The sequence below is a fragment of the Trichomycterus rosablanca genome, chromosome 2 (assembly GCF_030014385.1).
Source record: "Trichomycterus rosablanca isolate fTriRos1 chromosome 2, fTriRos1.hap1, whole genome shotgun sequence".
NCBI lineage: Eukaryota > Metazoa > Chordata > Actinopteri > Siluriformes > Trichomycteridae > Trichomycterus > Trichomycterus rosablanca.
The window spans coordinates 18,663,933-18,683,646 of NC_085989.1; the positions used below are offsets into that span (position 1 = coordinate 18,663,933).

Below are 19,714 nucleotides of genomic sequence, written 5' to 3' on the forward strand. Positions count from 1 at the left end.
TTACATAAGAAATGACAAAACCACTTTTGCGCTGGCTGTGCCGTTATTTCCTATGGAGTGTGCCAGTGCACTTATTGTATTAAAACAACAAGCGAGGAATTTAATTAGTGGAGAGATCTTATGAGCAGTAATAATTAAGAGAGGTTTCGTGTTCCTGTGTCGTTTAATACATTAATGTTTAATACATTGTCACATTAAGCTTTTTTTTACGATAAGCGTTTTAGACTCAGAAAAGCTGATTCTCACAATTTCCCAGCACCTTGAGCTATAAAACAAGTTTAAAAGTGAAACAGGAGAAATATACAGCTAAACACAGATACATGTTGACGCTTTCAGAGTGAATTTGACAGTTATTCGTCTCATATGTGCACTTTGATAACGTTTTATCGTACCGCTCAAGAAGCCAAGCGCTGAACAAAGCGGCTGTTCATTGTTCATTTGAAATTAAATCATAAAAAAAAGCTGAACACGTCGAGTTCAAGGGAAATGTCGAGTTTAAGGATAGAAATTTACGTCGAGTTTCAAAGATTTTCGAGTTTAGGGTACGTCGAGTTACAAGGTACCACTGTATAAGTTTTAAGAATGGATACACCACTAAAAAAAACCCAACATAAACAAAAAATAAGGTTCTCTTTTTGAGTTTAGCATATGGTGGTAGGTTTGTTGGTGGTGAATTTGATCCTTTCAGTGTCCTGCCTGTTTTGTCCTTGAATCAGAACTTACTTTTGACCTCCTTCCAAAGTACTTTTGACCTCCTTTGACCTCAGTTTACATGTAAGTTTTTTTAGCCTAACCCTACCTTCAGGTAGTTAATACAGGATGTTTACTTTGTGAATTAGTACCATACACCTCTAGCCTAGTTGCTTCTGCCATTTACAATCTTTGCTTACCAAATAGCACGTGTACTCTCTTTCTTCTCATCGTCTGCTGCCCTTGCTGATGTCTAATTCGATTTCTTCCTCTTTCTTTTTCCAGTAAGGATTTTAATATGGAAATGTAATTGCAGGTCAAAGCCATTATTCAAACTTGAATTTCCTCTAAACGGACCGCTACAGGATTATGCATTAATTCACACACCATTAATTAGCTTTGGAATGGCAGCTCTTTCTCATTGGTGTCGAGCAACCTTGTCCACCGCTGATGCATTAATGTATCTGAAAGCCTCAGGCTGTTTGTCAGGACTAAAGATCGTTTTTATAACCAATAAGCCTCTATTACAAGAAGCGGCACTACACAGATGATAAAAAGTGTGGACTGATAATGTTTGTGTTGTTACGGCTTGTTTGTTTGACACTTCATTCTTAGAATAAACATGCAAAACGGCTCTGCAAAGAGCTGTGAAAATTAGGATGCAGCTTAAGAAAACAGTTAATGACTGAAAATAATGACTATATTTAGTAGATGTTTTTGACCGAAGAGTCATTTGTTCTGTTTGTTAAAGAATTTGTATGTATATATGATCCCAAATCAGAAAAAGTTGGGACAGCATGGAAAATGCAAATAATAAAAACATTTACTTTGACTTTTATTTGATTGCAGACAGATATTTCATGTTTTATCTGCTCAACTTCATTTCGTTTATTAATAAACCTCCATTCCTGCATTTCAGGCCTGCAACACATTCCAAAAATGTTGGGACAGTAAAGCATTTACCACTTTGTAATGTTGCCATTCCTTTTCACCGCACTTAAAAGATGTTTTGGCACCGAGGATACCAAGTGATTTAGTGTTTCAGCTTTTATTTTGTTCCATTCTTCCTGCAAACACGTCTTAAGATGTGCAACAGTACGGGGTCGTCGTTGTCGCATTGTTTAGTTAAAAGTTCTCCACACATTCTCTATTGGGGACAGATCAGGACTGCAGGCAGGTCAGTCCAGTACCCTCCTCTTCCACAGCCATGCCTTTGTAATGTGTGCAGCATGTGGTTTTGCATTGTCTTGTTAAAAAAAGATGATGTCTTGAAGGCAGCATATGTTGCTCAAAGATCTCAATGTACTTTTGTGCATTAATGCTGCCATCACAGAAGTGTAAATGACCTTTGCCAAGGGCACTGACACATCCCCATACCATGACAGACCCTGGCTTTTAGACTTGTTGCTGATAACAGTCTGGATGGTCCTTTTGGTCTTTGGCACACAGCGTCTTTTTTTGGAATGCTTTTTGCTATGCTATTTAATGATATTATGTACTGTACAGGGAGAAATATGCAAATCCCTTCCAATCCTTCTTTGAGGTACATTGTTTTTAAACATTTTAATCATTTTCTTACTCATTTGTTGACAAACTGGAGATCCTCTGATTTGCTCATCAAAGACTCAGCCTTTCCTAGATGCTGCTTTTGTACCAAACCATGATTACAATCACCTGTTGACATCATCTGTTTGAAATCACATTATTATTTAGTTTTTTCACCTCATTACTAGCCCTAAATTGCCCCCATCCCAACTTTCTTTTGGAATGTGTTGCAGGCCTAAATGCAGGAATGGAGGTATATTAACAAATAAAATGAAGTTGAGCAGATAAAACATGAAATATCTCAGGTTCATCCTGTCTGCAATCAAATAAAAGTACATGTAGGGAACACTGTGTTTTTATTTTATTTGCATTTTCCATACTGTCCCAACTTTTTCTGATTTAGGGTTGTATATAATTAAAATGTGTGTTCCTGTATAAATCTGAACACTTGCTTGAGGTGCTTGTGTTTATTTATTCCTCTTACTAACTGACTTTTCTTGGTCACATATAGGGACAATTTTAAGTTGTTTTAAGTTATTAAGAAGTACCTGAAAAGATACCTACGCAGACATAGATAGAGCCTAACCCTTATCTATAGCTTTAGATCTATAGCTGGTTTTAAGGGTATGCATTTTCATAGCATTATAGGTCAATGTAAGAATCCTTTCTTTCATATTGGCCCAACTTGTTCTGTTTTGTGAATGTATGTAAATAAACATTTACTTACACAAAGTATAGTGGTACCTTAAAACCAATGTTAATTGGTTCTGGGAGTATAGTTAAGTTTAAAAGGCGTTGAGTTTCAAGGTATTTTTCCCATAGGGATGTATGGGAAACCTGTTAATGCGTTCCATGATCCCATGAATCTGCATACATATTAGGCTAATGTAAAATAATTGGATTGTTTTTTACATTTATACACTGAAAATAACACAAATATAATATAAAAACACTTAAATACAATTAAAAACAGTTAAAATCAATATAAATATACAATAAAACCTGCACTTTACCTTTACTTCTTTTTAATTTTTTCCTTCTTAATCGTGGAGATGCTTGATCTTGGAATACTGTATTCCTTAGCGAGTTTAGTAAGGGTGCATTCACATGAGGCACGGTGGCTCAGTGGGTTGCACTGTCGCCTCTCACAGCAAGAAGGTCCTGGGTTCAATCCCAGTTTCCTCCGGGAGCTCTGGTTTCCTCCCACAGTCCAAAAACATGCAGTCAGGTTAATTGGAGACATTGAATTGCCCTATAGGTGAATGGATGTGTGTGTGGGTGTCTGCCCTGTAATGGAGTGGTGCCTCGTCCAGGGTGTTACTGTGTGCCTTGCGCATATTAAGAAGCTGGGATAGGCTCCAGCACCCCACCCCTACAACCCTAATTGGATAAGCGGTTAAGAAAGTGAGTGAGTGAGTGCATTCACATGAGAAGTGGCAAAATAGCTTTTGCGCTGCTGTGCCGTTATTTCCTATGGAGTGTGGCGGTGCACAAAGCTTAACGTGACTCATTGTGCTAAAACAATTAGGGAGGAATTTCATTAGTGGAGAGAACTAATGAACAGTAATAATTAAGAGAGGTTTAGTGTTCCTGTGTCGTACTTTTAATACATTAAGTCACATTAAGCTTTTGTTTTAGACTCTTTCGGAAAAGCTGATTCTCACAATTTCTCAGCACCCCGAGCTATAACACAAGTCTAAAAGTGAAACAGGAGGAAAATCCAGCTAAACACAGATACATGTGGACACTTTCAGAGTGAATTTGACGGTTATTCCACACAAATGCAGATTAGTCTCATATTCGCACTTTGATGACGTTTTACCGCACCGCTCATGCCGAGCACTGAACAAAGCAGCAGTCGCTCACACAACGAGTGTAAGGTAAACGGCAAGTTTAAGAGTACAAATTTCTCGACAAAAGGCATCGAGTTTAAAAGATTTTGAGTTCAGGGGGCGTCGAGTTACAAGGTACCACTGTACCATAAAAAGAGTGTTGGCTCAGCAGTTGAAGTAATAGAGTGTTAATTTAGTAAGGACGGGTGAGAGTTCAAACACTGATACTGCCAGTCTTCTACTGTTAAAACCCCTGAACCAGGCCATTTAACCTTTATTGTGTGGATTGAATCATGATTTATTTGTAAGTCGCTTTGGATAAAAGCCAAATACGTCAATGTAAATGTATAGATATCTCAGTCATTTATCTAAATATTGATGTTGTTAGTATAAGAATTAATGGTTCAAGAAATGCAACAAATATATATTCTAATGCTTTTGTGAACAGTGAGAATGTTAAAGGGTAAAATAGCGGTTTGATGTGGCTTTTGATTTAACCACATTAGAAGACAAGCTGTGCATATAAAAAAGGATGAAGAAAATCAATGTGCCAGGATCTATGACATAAGAACTCTTCAACTCTGAACCTTTTTAAGTATCAGCTGCATCTGTGGTCTCCTGTCACACACTTCTCACAGCCTGCACTGGACTTTTGTCCTTCTACTCTTCTTGCTTTTCTGTCTTAGGGGTCATGAATTATCCTGTCAGTTGATTCATGCATGCATGTAAAAAACAGATAGCACTTGCTATTCCTCTCGGGTTAAGACTGGGGGACTTTGGGCTCTGTCTGTCTTGGCGCCAGTTGTTTTTACTAACAAGATTGCCAGCTTTTCATTGAATTATCACTTATATATCACAGTCCCCAGATTGCTACTTTTGAACATCCCCAGGCGGTTCTCAGCATGCTCCTAATTTATACTGTCTGAGACACTTGACCTTCCTTTGCGTCTGTTGGTCTGGCAAAACACAAATACCATGCGGCACTTTCACAGAGGAAATTTAATATCTGTGATATAACTTACTTACGTGTGTTACTTTATTTATTTGAAAATGTTTACGATGCCCTGAATTTAATTCAAAATGCGACACTTTGTGGTTGTTTCCCAGGCCATTTCAATTGTCACAGCTGGAAAAACAGCTGCCGGTTGATCACTGTTTTTGTTTTTAGTTTGTTTTCCTTGTTTTCCCAGACCAGGCTAAACCTACTTGTTCCACTGCTCTGTACCAAAACAAGTCAGTGCAGCACACTACACGTTTCAACCAATAGATTAGATTGCACCCTTAATTAGGATTCTTGCTAATAGACAACATCTTACATCAAGAGTGGTGCAGCAGGTAGTGTTGGTGCCTTTTATATCACTGGCTTTGTGGACTTTTTCGCTTGGCATGTTGTTTTCCTCCCAATGTCTGTTTTCTTCTGGGAACATTAATTTCTTTAGACCACTCAAAAACATCCCTGTATGTGTACTGGCTACTCAAAGTCAGTAGTAAATATGAATTTTGATTGTTTTGCTCTGAAAGGATTTGCACCTACAAGAGTCTAAATATGATCTGTAAATATAAACTTAATCTGAAAGTGGAAAAAGGGATTTTGTATTTCTCTGTGTTGTCCCACATGTATTTTATTCAGTTGCTCCACTTTCCTCTCACCTTCCAAAACATGCAAAAAGTAAAATAACTGCACCTAGGTACCTTTATGTTTGAGTGAGTGAATGTGTAAATCTGTGTTGCCCTGGAATAGATTGGATTGGATTGGTGGTCCTGGGTGGGGTCAGACCAACTGAAACCCTGACCAGGTTGACATAATTTGTAAAAAATTAATTAAGAAATAATAACATTTATCAAATGATGTGAGTTGCCAAATAAATTAAATAAAGTTGCCCAATGAGTCATCATATGTAAATTTTAAAAACATACTTTAATGTTTTGTCCAATTAAAGTTATCTCTCAAAGTCTGATGTTAAGTGAGGACAATAAATTTGGGGAAGATTTAATTCCTTCCACCATTTATTTATGTGAACAAGGCATGTCAGACTGTCAGATTGAACTGCACTCTGCTACACAGTCGATAAAGGTGCAGGTCTCAGCGTGTCCACAGGTACTATATATTCAGTGTATACTGTATATACTGTATATAGGTGAAGTAAATAACACTGATTATCTCTTCATCATGGCACATCACGGTTAGTGGGTGGGATATACAGGTCCTTCTCAAAAAATTAGCATATTGTGATAAAGTTCATTATTTTCCATAATGTAATGATAAAAATTAAACTTTCATATATTTTAGATTCATTGCACACCAACTGAAATATTTCAGGTCTTTTATTGTTTTAATACTGATGATTTTGGCATACAGCTCATGAAAACCCAAAATTCCTATCTCAAAAAATTAGCATATCATGAAAAGGTTCTCTAAACGAGCTATTAACCTAATCATCTGAATCAACGAATTAACTCTAAACACCTGCAAAAGATTCCTGAGGCTTTTAAAAACTTCCAGCCTGGTTCATTACTCAAAACTGCAATCATGGGTAAGACTGCCGACCTGACTGCTGTCCAGAAGGCCATCATTGACACCCTCAAGCAAGAGGGTAAGACACAGAAAGAAATTTCTGAACGAATAGGCTGTTCCCAGAGTGCTGTATCAAGGCACCTCAGTGGGAAGTCTGTGGGAAGGAAAAAGTGTGGCAGAAAACGCTGCACAACGAGAAGAGGTGACCGGACCCTGAGGAAGATTGTGGAGAAGGGCCGATTCCAGACCTTGGGGGACCTGCGGAAGCAGTGGACTGAGTCTGGAGTAGAAACATCCAGAGCCACCGTGCACAGGCGTGTGCAGGAAATGGGCTACAGGTGCCGCATTCCCCAGGTCAAGCCACTTTTGAACCAGAAACAGCGGCAGAAGCGCCTGACCTGGGCTACAGAGAAGCAGCACTGGACTGTTGCTCAGTGGTCCAAAGTACTGTTTTCGGAAATCAAGGTGCCAGAGTCTGGAGGAAGACTGGGGAGAAGGAAATGCCAAAATGCCTGAAGTCCAGTGTCAAGTACCCACAGTCAGTGATGGTCTGGGGTGCCATGTCAGCTGCTGGTGTTGGTCCACTGTGTTTTATCAAGGGCAGGGTCAATGCAGCTAGCTATCAGGAGATTTTGGAGCACTTCATGCTTCCATCTGCTGAAAAGCTTTATGGAGATGAAGATTTCATTTTTCAGCACGACCTGGCACCTGCTCACAGTGCCAAAACCACTGGTGAATGGTTTACTGACCATGGTATTACTGTGCTCAATTGGCCTGCCAACTCTCCTGACCTGAACCCCATAGAGAATCTGTGGGATATTGTGAAGAGAAAGTTGAGAGACACAAGACCCAACACTCTGGATGAGCTTAAGGCCGCTATCGAAGCATCCTGGGCCTCCATAACACCTCAGCAGTGCCACAGGCTGATTGCCTCCATGCCACGCCGCATTGAAGCAGTCATTTCTGCAAAAGGATTCCCGACCAAGTATTGAGTGCATAACTGAACATAATTATTTGAAGGTTGACTTTTTTTGTATTAAAAACACTTTTCTTTTATTGGTCGGATGAAATATGCTAATTTTTTGAGATAGGAATTTTGGGTTTTCATGAGCTGTATGCCAAAATCATCAGTATTAAAACAATAAAAGACCTGAAATATTTCAGTTGGTGTGCAATGAATCTAAAATATATGAAAGTTAAATTTTTATCATTACATTATGGAAAATAATGAACTTTATCACAATATGCTAATTTTTTGAGAAGGACCTGTATTAGGCAGGAAGTGAACATTTTATCCTCAAAGTTGATGTGTTAGAAGCAGGAAAAATGGACAAGTGAACACTGGTAAATCTGCGACATGGGTGGCCAAGGCTCATTAATGCACGTGGGAAGCGAAGGCTGGCCCATGTGGTCCGATCCAACAGATGAGCTACTGTAGCATGTATACTACAGTAGATGTAACTACTGCTGGTGCTGATAGAAAGGTGTCAGAATACACAGTGCATCACAGTTTGTTGCATATGTAGGCTCCACCTCACAACTTACAGGAGTTAAATAATACAAGTCCAAGTCATGAGTCTTTAGGCTAGAATCACAAGAAGTCACAAGTCAATGTAACATACACATAGCATATATGGTAAAGTAGCAGGACTGTGGCCATACTGAACATTGGGGGTGCTTTTTGTCATTGCAAAATTTTTGAAATTTGACTTTATGTACATTTATGTAATTTTTTTTGTAGATTTATAAACATAGATTAACTTTTTATTTATTTATTACATTTGACAGTTATAGTTAATAGTGTATTGTAATGGTAGAGACTATGATTATATAACAGAAATCTATGCATTGTTATATAAAGAAAAGTGCAGCTATTTTGACCAAGGTACAGTTGGGTGGGAAGCAGGGGCATCTCTGTTCTGCTCTCACCTCAACCTACCCCATATCTTCCCCAGCCTTCTCTCATTCCCTCCTCTGTTTTGATTTTCTAATGACCTTCGTCCATGACTATTGTTGGTCGCTGTGTGACTGTATGACTGTAACTAACTTTCCAGGTAACTCAGCTATAATAGCTAACATTAGTGATGGTTGACAGATTAGCACTTGCAAATTGGCCAGTATTGTATAATAACTGACATGTTTTAGCAAAAGGTTATTTATTGTCATTTTTATTTTATTAACATTACATTTTCAAGCAAGTCAGCAGTTCAGCTGAGGTAAAGTGATGGTTAAACAGTGTTACAATAATAAGTGTCCCATCAGCAGCTGAAGGGAACACTGATGGATCATACCATTAAGCAAAGTGGAATATGTTTTTTATACTCTTACATCAAAATACTGGGAGAGAGGATATTGTGATTACGGGCTTTAAATGTAGCATAATCCCTGTCCATTTTATCAGCTTCACTTACCATATAAAAGCACTTTGTTGTTGTACAATAACTGACTGTAGTCTGTTTCTCTGCATACTTTTTTAACCTGCTTTCACCCTGTTCTTCAATGGTCAGGACCCTCACAGGACCACCACAGAGCAGGTATTATTTAGGTGGTGGATCATTCTCAGCACTGCAGTGGCAATGACATGGTGGTGGTGTGTTAGTGTGTGTTGTGCTGGTAGGAGTGGATAAGACACAGCAGCGCTGCTGGAGTTTTTAAACACCACGCTGTCACTAATGGACTGACAATAGTCCACCGACCAAAAATATCCAGCTAACAGCGCCCCATGGGCAGCGTCCTGTGACCACTGATGAAGGTCTAGAAAATGACCAACTCAAACAGCAGCAATAGATGAGCGATCGTCCCTGACTTTACATCTACAAGGTGGACCAACTAGGTAGGAGTGTCTAATAGAGTGGACGATGAGTGGACACAGTATTTAAAAACTTCAGCAGCGCTGCTGTGTCTGATCCACTCATACCAGCACAACACACACTAACACACCACCACCATGTCAGTGTCACTGCAGTGCTGAGAATCATTTACCAACTAAATAATACCTGCTCTGTGGTGGTCCTGGGAGAGTCCTGATCACTGAAGAACAGCATGAAAGGGGGTAACAAAGTATGCAGAGAAACAGATGGACTACAGTCAGTAATTGTAGAACTACAAAGTGCTTCTATATGGTAAGTGGAGCTGATGAAATAGACAGAGTGTAGAAACAAGGAGGTGGTTTTAATGTTATGGCTTATCAGTGTACAGTGTATCACAAAAGTGAGTACACCCCTCACATTTCTGCAGATATTTAAGTATATCTTTTCATGGGACAACACTGACAAAATGACACTTTGACACAATGAAAAGTAGTCTGTGTGCAGCTTATATAACAGTGTAAATTTATTCTTCCCTCAAAATAACTCAATATACAGCCATTAATGTCTAAACCACCGGCAACAAAAGTGAGTACACCCCTTAGTGAAAGTTCCTGAAGTGTCAATATTTTGTGTGGCCATCATTATTTCCCAGAACTGCCTTAACTCTCCTGGGCATGGAGTTTACCAGAGCTTCACAGGTTGCCACTGGAATGCTTTTCCACTCCTCCATGACGACATCACAGAGCTGGCGGATATTCGAGACTTTGCGCTCCTCCACCTTCCGCTTGAGGATGCCCCAAAGATGTTCTATTGGGTTTAGGTCTGGAGACATGCTTGGCCAGTCCATCACCTTTACCCTCAGCCTCTTCAATAAAGCAGTGGTCGTGTTAGAGGTGTGTTTGGGGTCATTATCATGCTGGAACACTGCCCTGAGACCCAGTTTCCAGAGGGAGGGGATCATGCTCTGCTTCAGTATTTCACAGTACATATTGGAGTTCATGTGTCCCTCAATGAAATGTAACTCCCCAACACCTGCTGCACTCATGCAGCCCCAGACCATGGCATTCCCACCACCATGCTTGACTGTAGGCATGACACACTTATCTTTGTACTCCTCACCTGATTGCCGCCACACATGCTTGAGACCATCTGAACCAAACAAATTAATATTGGTCTCATCAGACCATAGGACATGGTTCCAGTAATCCATGTCCTTTGTTGACATGTCTTCAGCAAACTGTTTGCAGGCTTTCTTGTGTAGAGACTTCAGAAGAGGCTTCCTTCTGAGGTGACAGCCATGCAGACCAATTTGATGTAGTGTGCGGCGTATGGTCTGAGCACTGACAGGCTGACCCCCCACCTTTTCAATCTCTGCAGCAATGCTGACAGCACTCCTGCGCCTATCTTTCAAAGACAGCAGTTGGATGTGAGGCTGAGCACGTGCACTCAGCTTCTTTGGACGACCAACGCGAGGTCTGTTCTGAGTGGACCCTGCTCTTTTAAAACGCTGGATGATCTTGGCCACTGTGCTGCAGCCCAGTTTCAGGGTGTTGGCAATCTTCTTGTAGCCTTGGCCATCTTCATGTAGCGCAACAATTCGTCTTTTAGGATCCTCAGAGAGTTCTTTGCCATGAGGTGCCATGTTGGAACTTTCAGTGACCAGTATGAGAGAGTGTGAGAGCTGTACTACTAAATTGAACACACCTGCTCCCTATGCACACCTGAGACCTAGTAACACTAACAAATCACATGACATTTTGGAGGGAAAATGACAAGCAGTGCTCAATTTGGACATTTAGGGGTGTAGTCTCTTAGGGGTGTACTCACTTTTGTTGCCGGTGGTTTAGACATTAATGGCTGTATATTGAGTTATTTTGAGGGAAGAATAAATTTACACTGTTATATAAGCTGCACACAGACTACTTTTCATTGTGTCAAAGTGTCATTTTGTCAGTGTTGTCCCATGAAAAGATATACTTAAATATCTGCAGAAATGTGAGGGGTGTACTCACTTTTGTGATACACTGTATATTAAGACACAGAATATTAACTTTGTGTGTGAAATACATGTCCTTTTCTTTGTTCCTACACATTTCCTTACAATCTGTAGTCACAAAAACATGGACAATTATTGTTTGCAATATCATTTTGTTTTGTGATTGTTGGTTACATTTTATACAACTTAATAACTTAACATCAGTAGGTGTGTCTGAATTCTTTGAGCCTGCAAATAAAGATGTTAGATTACAGTAACTATGTCAAGCCAGGGTAAGCTTTGGGTAGGAAAATTGAATATACTTGTATTTTATAGCTGGAATAATTGCTAAGCAGTTAGTGTTAATTAAACAAACTTATCCTGGTGTGTTTTTGGATGCCTAATGAGGTTTGACAGGGTCGATTCAGTGTCTTTCATTTGTTTTCCACATTCTTTGCATGTTGCCACTCTTCTGTTATAACCCTGTATTTTTAACTCCCTGTAGCTTAAGGCTACCATGTACGGGGTCCTGTCAAAGCTATGCTCCTCTGCTTTGTTTACACTTGACGCCGGTATCATGCTCACACTAATTGGATGTCGTAATGCGTCACAAGAAAACACCCAGACAAAGAAATGATTTTCTGTAACTTTTACACACACTGCCTGGATGATAATGGAAAGATGCTTATTGTTCATTTAGTTCTTTTTGATGAGTCCAAGTCAAGTCTGGAGTCATTAGGGATGCATTCGATAATTGTTTATAGACAATAAAATTAAATTTATAAGGAAACATGCATTATACTTACAGTGGAAAAAGGTGGAGAATCCATAATATTGTGGGGCTGCTTTGCTGCCTCTGAGACATGAGGCGTTGAACTTGTTACAGAAACAGTAAAATCACAGGATTATCCGTGCATTTTAGAGCAAAATGTGTTCCCAAGTGTAAGAAAACTAGGTTTGCATCAAACAAAATGGGCACACAGCCAAACACACAAGAACGGTAGAAAAAGGGACATATGGCATGTTTACCACTATGTTACGATACCTTCCATTTAACAATGTTCTGTTATTGTTCGAAAACTTTTATCAAACTGAATTGTACTCAAAATGTACTTACTAGCCTTAATGGTGCATTTGTGAATGTGCATGTACTTTTTTGCCTAATAAAATATGAAAGGTGGATTCGTGTGACCACAGCAAACATTTTCACATTGCATCAGTCTATCTTAAATTACCCTTAGCTCAGAGAAATGAACAGTATTTTCATTGCTTTACATGGTTTCCACTTTGGAAAACAGTGGCAGCATAGCAGAGTCAAGATTCAAACTCTCAACCTTTTAATTGATAGCCCAAAGCTCTACCCACTAAGCTACCACTGTCCTGTTATAGAAGCATTTGGATTTTAATGCAGTGCAGTACGAGAAATAAAAATGGATAGATTTTAGGAGTTCAGAATCTCGGCGCTGGTGTGCTAGTGGAATATCGCGCTGCGCCACCTGGACGCCCTAAATAAATGGTTTTTTTTAACTGTTGGACTGTTTCAAGTGGCAGACCATGATATATCCTTTCTTAAATGATTGAGCCTTTTGTTAATGCCTCTCACCTGCTACCTACTCCTACATACGTATTTGTATTATTGCACTAATCTTACAATGCCACTGTTTTTACTTTTTTGTATTTGTTTGGAGTTGTTTCTTGGTTTTATTTTCATTTTACCTACTGTCACTTTTTTTAAAATTCCAAATGCATATGTGTATGGCATGCATATGTATATGTAACATCATAATCACATTTTATTATAATATATGTTGAGGACGTGTAGCAAATAGAAGGCATTCTATGATTTGACAATATTTTTCTATAATAATGCTAAATGCTTATCTCACTGGGAAAAAAATACTAGTCATTACCCACATACAGTGTATCACAAAAGTGAGTACACCCCTCACATTTCTGCAAATATTTCATTATATCTTTTCATGGGACAACACTATAGACATGAAACTTGGATATAACTTAGAGTAGTCAGTGTACAGCTTGTATAGCAGTGTAGATTTACTGTCTTCTGAAAATAACTCAACACACAGCCATTAATGTCTAAATAGCTGGCAACATAAGTGAGTACACCCCACAGTGAACATGTCCAAATTGTGCCCAAATGTGTCGTTGTCCCTCCCTGGTGTCATGTGTCAAGGTCCCAGGTGTAAATCGGGAGCAGGGCTGTTAAATTTGGTGTTTTGGGTACAATTCTCTCATACTGGCCACTGGATATTCAACATGGCACCTCATGGCAAAGAACTCTCTGAGGATGTGAGAAATAGAATTGTTGCTCTCCACAAAGATGGCCTGGGCTATAAGAAGATTGCTAACACCCTGAAACTGAGCTACAGCATGGTGGCCAAGGTCATACAGCGGTTTTCCAGGACAGGTTCCACTCGGAACAGGCTTCGCCAGGGTCGACCAAAGAAGTTGAGTCCACGTGTTCGGCGTCATATCCAGAGGTTGGCTTTAAAAAATAGACACATGAGTGCTGCCAGCATTGCTGCAGAGGTTGAAGACGTGGGAGGTCAGCCTGTCAGTGCTCAGACCATACGCCGCACACTGCATCAACTCGGTCTGCATGGTCGTCATCCCAGAAGGAAGCTGACGCACAAGAAAGCCCGCAAACAGTTTGCTGAAGACAAGCAGTCCAAGAACATGGATTACTGGAATGCCCTGTGGTCTGACGAGACCAAGATAAACTTGTTTGGCTCAGATGGTGTCCAGCATGTGTGGCGGCGCCCTAGTGAGAAGTACCAAGACAACTGTATCTTGCCTACAGTCAAGCATGGTGGTGGTAGCATCATGGTCTTGGGCTGCATGAGTGTTGCTGGCACTGGGAAGCTGCAGTTCATTGAGGGAAACATGAATTCCAACATGTACTGTGACATTCAGAAACAGAGCATGATCCCCTCCCTTCGAAAACTGGGCCTCATGGCAGTTTTCCAACAGGATAACGACCCCAAACACAACCTCCAAGATGACAACTGCCTTGCTGAGGAAGCTGAAGGTAAAGGTGATGGACTAAACCCAATTGAGCACCTGTGGCGCATCCTCAAGTGGAAGGTGGAGGAGTTCAAGGTGTCTAACATCCACCAGCTCCGTGATGTCATCATGGAGGAGTGGAAGAGGATTCCAGTAGCAACCTGGGCAGCTCTGGTGAATTCCATGCCCAGGAGGGTTAAGGCAGTGCTGGATAATAATGGTGGTCACACAAAATATTGACACTTTAGGCACAATTTGGACATGTTCACTGTGGGGTGTACTCACTTATGTTGCCAGCCATTTAGACATTAATGGCTGTGTGTTGAGTTATTTTCAGAAGACAGTAAATCTACACTGCTATACAAGTTGTACACTGACTACTCTAAGTTATATCCAAGTTTTATTTCTATAGTGTTGTCCCATGAAAAGATATAATAAAATATTTGCAGAAATGTGAGGGGTGTACTCACTTTTGTGATACACTGTATATCACTTCTCACTGCTGCAGACACCTATCTTCATTGAGAAAGGCCATAACCAACACATGCCCCTTTAACACATGTGTAGTTGCTAACGGATTCTTTTCACTTGCACAAGGTGAAAGCAGTATCATGTATGAAGAGTTACACACTAATCTCCATTATTCCCTGTCTCTGTACAGGCATCTTTGACCAGCCAGCAGAGGCTGGCAGAATTGCAATGTGCAGCAATGTGAAATCTCTTAAGCCCTTTCGCCCTCAGACATAACCATGTCTATTTAGGTGCAGAACTCGAGAGCTCCAGATCTCAACTTGTTTTTTTTTAACCAACAAGTATTGGTAATTTAATTTGAGTAATAAGCTATGTATATGTAATTTTAGCTAGTAAGATTTTTGGCAACAAGGCCAAGTGTAATTTGTGATAGTGATGTAAAGGACTATTGATTTGACTGAGAGCACTGTACTGAATAAACAACCCTGATGGAGTACTGCTGGATGGCTTAGTGAAGGCTCGAGTAATGTGTTTACATTGCCTTGTGCCTTCCACACACCACCTGGAGCCAACACCTGGGGTTTAAATCCATAACTTTTTTTGCTTGAGCGAGCTGTAATTCACTTAATGTGGTTTAGAATCCAAATTACTTGGAGGTGTTCTTAATGCCAGATAAAAGTGGGCAGTAAAACGCTGAAAAATACAGAATAGGTGTGACCTTTGATTCCTAACCTGACACTAAATGCATAAGCCTGGATATACTTAAAAAAAATCCTTGTTAGCAAACAAAGTTCATTGATGCATCTACAAATGCAAGTTAAGACTATACTGCACAAAGTGGTAGTATATCAACATACTGTAAATCAACATCATGGAACACCACTGACGTCTCTGTGCTGAACCTCATCTGAGTTTGGCTGATGCAAAGGTACATGCACTGTGGTCCACCTTTCAAATTGTTTTTTGGAAATAATGGATGTTGTTTTCTCCAGGCCAAAGAGCAAAAAGCACCATCCTGATTGCTAACAACACAAAATAAAAAAATAAAAAACATCTGTCATGGAATAGGGGTGTACATACTCATTTTGGAGCAAGATATAGTGCCATCTATACTTTTTATGGACATCCCTGACTTTTAGCAAGACAAAAACCCAGCCACATTCTGTATAAAAGAGTACAGGTGCCAGACCGGCCTGCCTGCAGTTCAGTCTCCCTAAACATGCCTCTGTCTAAACCTTTTCGGAGAATGTTGCAGACTTTAATTTAAGAATGAGTGTATTTAATTGTAATTAGTTAAAATGGGTTTTTAAATAATAATGTCTGTTTTTCTTCACATTTTCCCTACTGTCCTTTTTATAATTGTGTTTTATTAACCACTTTACTTCTAAAAACAGCTTTAATCCTACACTGAATGATGTCTTGCAAGTTTTAAATGGTTTGTGGTTGAATGTTGGACCAATTAATAAAAAAAAAACAATCTTGCATTTTTAAGAGGTTATATTCATATCCCCTATCTACTATAGCTAAAAAGAGTGTATTTTAGTTAAGGCCCTATCTAATTCACGAGCATGAAAATCATGTCACGGACCCTGAAATGAGCCGTCTCCCGTGTAAAATGCAATTTGTTGTAAAATTCAAAATTTAAGGTTTGTGTTTAGCGATTTAACATTTTCCATCTGCGTAGCGTATGTGAGGCGCAATATGCAATATGAGGTGGTCCTAGCAATCATACGGCATCATAACTAAGTTAGTTTAACAGACTTTTCTGTGGTGTAGTGTGCTGACAATGTTTGATGTATGTGTTTATGTATTGAGTGCATTTTGTCCCTCTGTGGATTCCATAAAGTGTGCTTCTCTACACACGTGATCATCTCTGCGCCTTAAAAGAACAAGCCAGTAAAGTATTATGCTATCCAAAATTTGTCTATGTACAGTTTATTTATTTCTTCATAAACTCAGCAAACTCTAAAGACGCTCGGTTACATTAGCAGTCAGTTAGTCAAAATGTCCAAGATGTCGAAGTCTAAAGTAGCTAAAAACACTACTCGGGTAACTGAGTTTGGAAACTCACAACTGATTATTAGGCTGCATTGTGTATCTTCCATTGATTCTATCATTTTATTTATGAGTGTTATTTAATTTTCTTTCAAAAATCTGTGTGATTTTTGTTAAACGAGGTCAGTGAAATTAAGCAAATTTTACGGTGAATTTAGTTGGGCCTTAATTTTAGGGTACACTTTTTCTGTAAAATAGCTGATGTGTATTATACAACCAGGCAAAACAATCATATCAACTTCATACTTTTTGGCCATATACTGTAGATCCCCAACCATACCTAACAATCGGCAGTAGACGTTGTGGTTGTGTTTTAAAGGCACCCTTTATTTTTGTTTTTTTATACTGTGTAAATGTAGAAAATATGCAAATGTAGGAAATCAGACTATTGTTATTTTAGGATTGCCTAAGAGTCTAGTTTTGTGTACTATACAACAAGTTGTGCATTTTGTAAGCATTTATCCTATAATGACTTGTCTATACCTGTCAGTAAGCTTATACCTGGAATCATTGCTCCTTGATGCTAATGCTGTTTATGTTTGATAGAGAGTGCTTAGACTGTTGAAACTGTTTCTTCAAAACATTCAATACTTTTCCAGTTTATATGGCAGATACCCTTTCCATTTACTTACCCACTATTTGGAACTCTGTTAGTTGGCTAATGTTCATTTGAAATATCCCATTTCAAGGTGCAAATGTTCATAACTAATTTATAGCTAATATAGCTGCTGTTTAATAGCAGTTGAGTTGAGTTGAAAAGCCTCACCCATGCACTTGTATTTGTAATTTTGTCACTTTAAACTAGGTGTTCCGGTATTTTGTCCACCAAATGTTTTCTTTTTGGAAACAAATAATGGTTGGTAGTTCTAGCAAATACATAAACCCCCAATATAAGGGTAAAATCTAATGATGCATCACTCAAAGAATGCTATACCACAATAAGGCAGAGAAGAAATAGGTCACAGGTCATTGATGTCTGTTTTATTTGTTCCCTTACTATGGGCTCACTGAGCACAGTTGTCCTAGAGTATAAAAGTTGTTACCGTGATACATGTTTTTATATCTATAAATTTACTCTTAGAAAACAGATCACTCATAGTTTCTTTGCTATTCAATACATTATATCAACATGCTTGCAAAGAGATATTCTGAATAACCCCTTTTTAAATCCGCTGAGTTTAGATTGCACTCCATGGGATATAAAGCAAACACTGTGCTTCTTCCTCTTTCTTTGCTTTTGAACGCAAGACCAGTCAGTTGGTAGCTAAACCCACATTCTACTTTCCATTCCTATTGGTTTACAAACCTTACCATGATTTTCAACAAAGAGAAACCTCTGGAATAAAATATTTAAAAACTCATTTGCAGTACTTCTGTGACTGTTCATTTATATACCTTAGACCTCAGACTCACTCCTGACTGGGATGTTGAGGTCCAAAGTGTGGTGACAGAAGCGATAAACCACCGACCAGCTTGCCTTCTGCTTCACATAGAGTCGCAGTTTGTCGCGGAAGGTCTCTCCGAGGAAGCTGTAAATGATGGGGTTCAAGCAGCTGTTGGAGAACGCAGCCAGGTTGACGATATGTCCAGTCAGTGGGTAGTCATGATACAGGATGGTTGCACTACGCTTTGAAGGGTCCACTGTGCCCTGAAGCAGCTGGATGCTAATAAAAACATTTTCAGGTAGCCAACAGATGAAAAACACCAGCACTACAACGACGATCATACGCAGGGCTTTTTGCCGGCGTGGCCACAGACCTCTGTGCTTTTGTGCCCTCATAAGGATGCGCACTATCAACGAGTAGCACAAGCCGATGATCGAAAAAGGCACCAGGAATCCGATGGTCACTTCCAGCCACTGGATCTCAAAGACGTTGGCGAAGCAGAAGTGGACCTCACCCGTGTGCTGCGTCTGCACGATGGTAAAGGGAAGCAGGGTGGCCAGGATGGAGGCCATCCAGATGAGGCTGCAGCTGAGTTTGGCGTGCTGCATGGTACGCAATGGTCTGCTGCTCATTGAGTTAGCTAGGGCCACATAGCGGTCAAAACTCATCCAGGTCAGGAAGAAGATGCTGCTGTACATGTTGACTTGCAGGAACAGGGACATGAAGGTGCAGAGAACGGCATAGTCGTAGTACTTCTCATTCAGGTTGAAGACCTCAATGAGGGAATCAGCGACTAAAATGAGATCTGCTACTGCCAGGTTAATGAAGTAAAGGTCAGGTATGGTCATCTTTTCTCGATGGTTGAGGTTAACTACGAGTATGAGGATGTTTCCAATAAAGCCAATAGGGAAGAGTAGGATTGTGTAAAGGCAAGACAGGAAAAGACCAATAACATAAAATTCATAGATGTCCGAGTTCTCCTTCAGACCTGTTGAGTTGAAGTCAAATGAAGCGTTTAAGTGTGCACTACTATTCTGATAAATCTGAATCAGAGTGGTTGTCTGCTCATCCATACTGACAAACTGTCTGTACTGCATGCCCTAAATCATAGGTCAAATACTTCACTAATGCTACATACTGCATTTGAGTGCATGCCAGTCTCACCACTCTAGAAGAATCTCTCATTTAGGCCAGAGTTTCCATTCCTTAGCAGTTGAATCTTACAACAATTCCCAGGACATTGCTTCTTGAGACCAGACTCTCATGGGAATAGATGCCAATATGCACCTTCATGTTGCATTTTAGTCCTTTCACCCATAGAGGCTGCCTGGACTTGTGTGATCCATGACACTGAAATGTGGGATCTCTCTCTAGGGCATACACTCTTTATGCTTCTTCTTTTGCACGACTTG

General features: G+C 39.7%; 1 protein-coding gene across 1 annotated transcript; it reads right to left on the bottom strand.

Annotated features, from left to right (window-relative positions):
* Positions 1-18,313: 18,313 nt before the first annotated feature.
* gper1 (G protein-coupled estrogen receptor 1) lies at positions 18,314-19,411 on the bottom strand. The gene is given in 1 exon segment (XM_062990320.1): positions 18,314-19,411. A coding segment is annotated over 1 exon segment (1,098 nt).
* Positions 19,412-19,714: the final 303 nt, after the last annotated feature.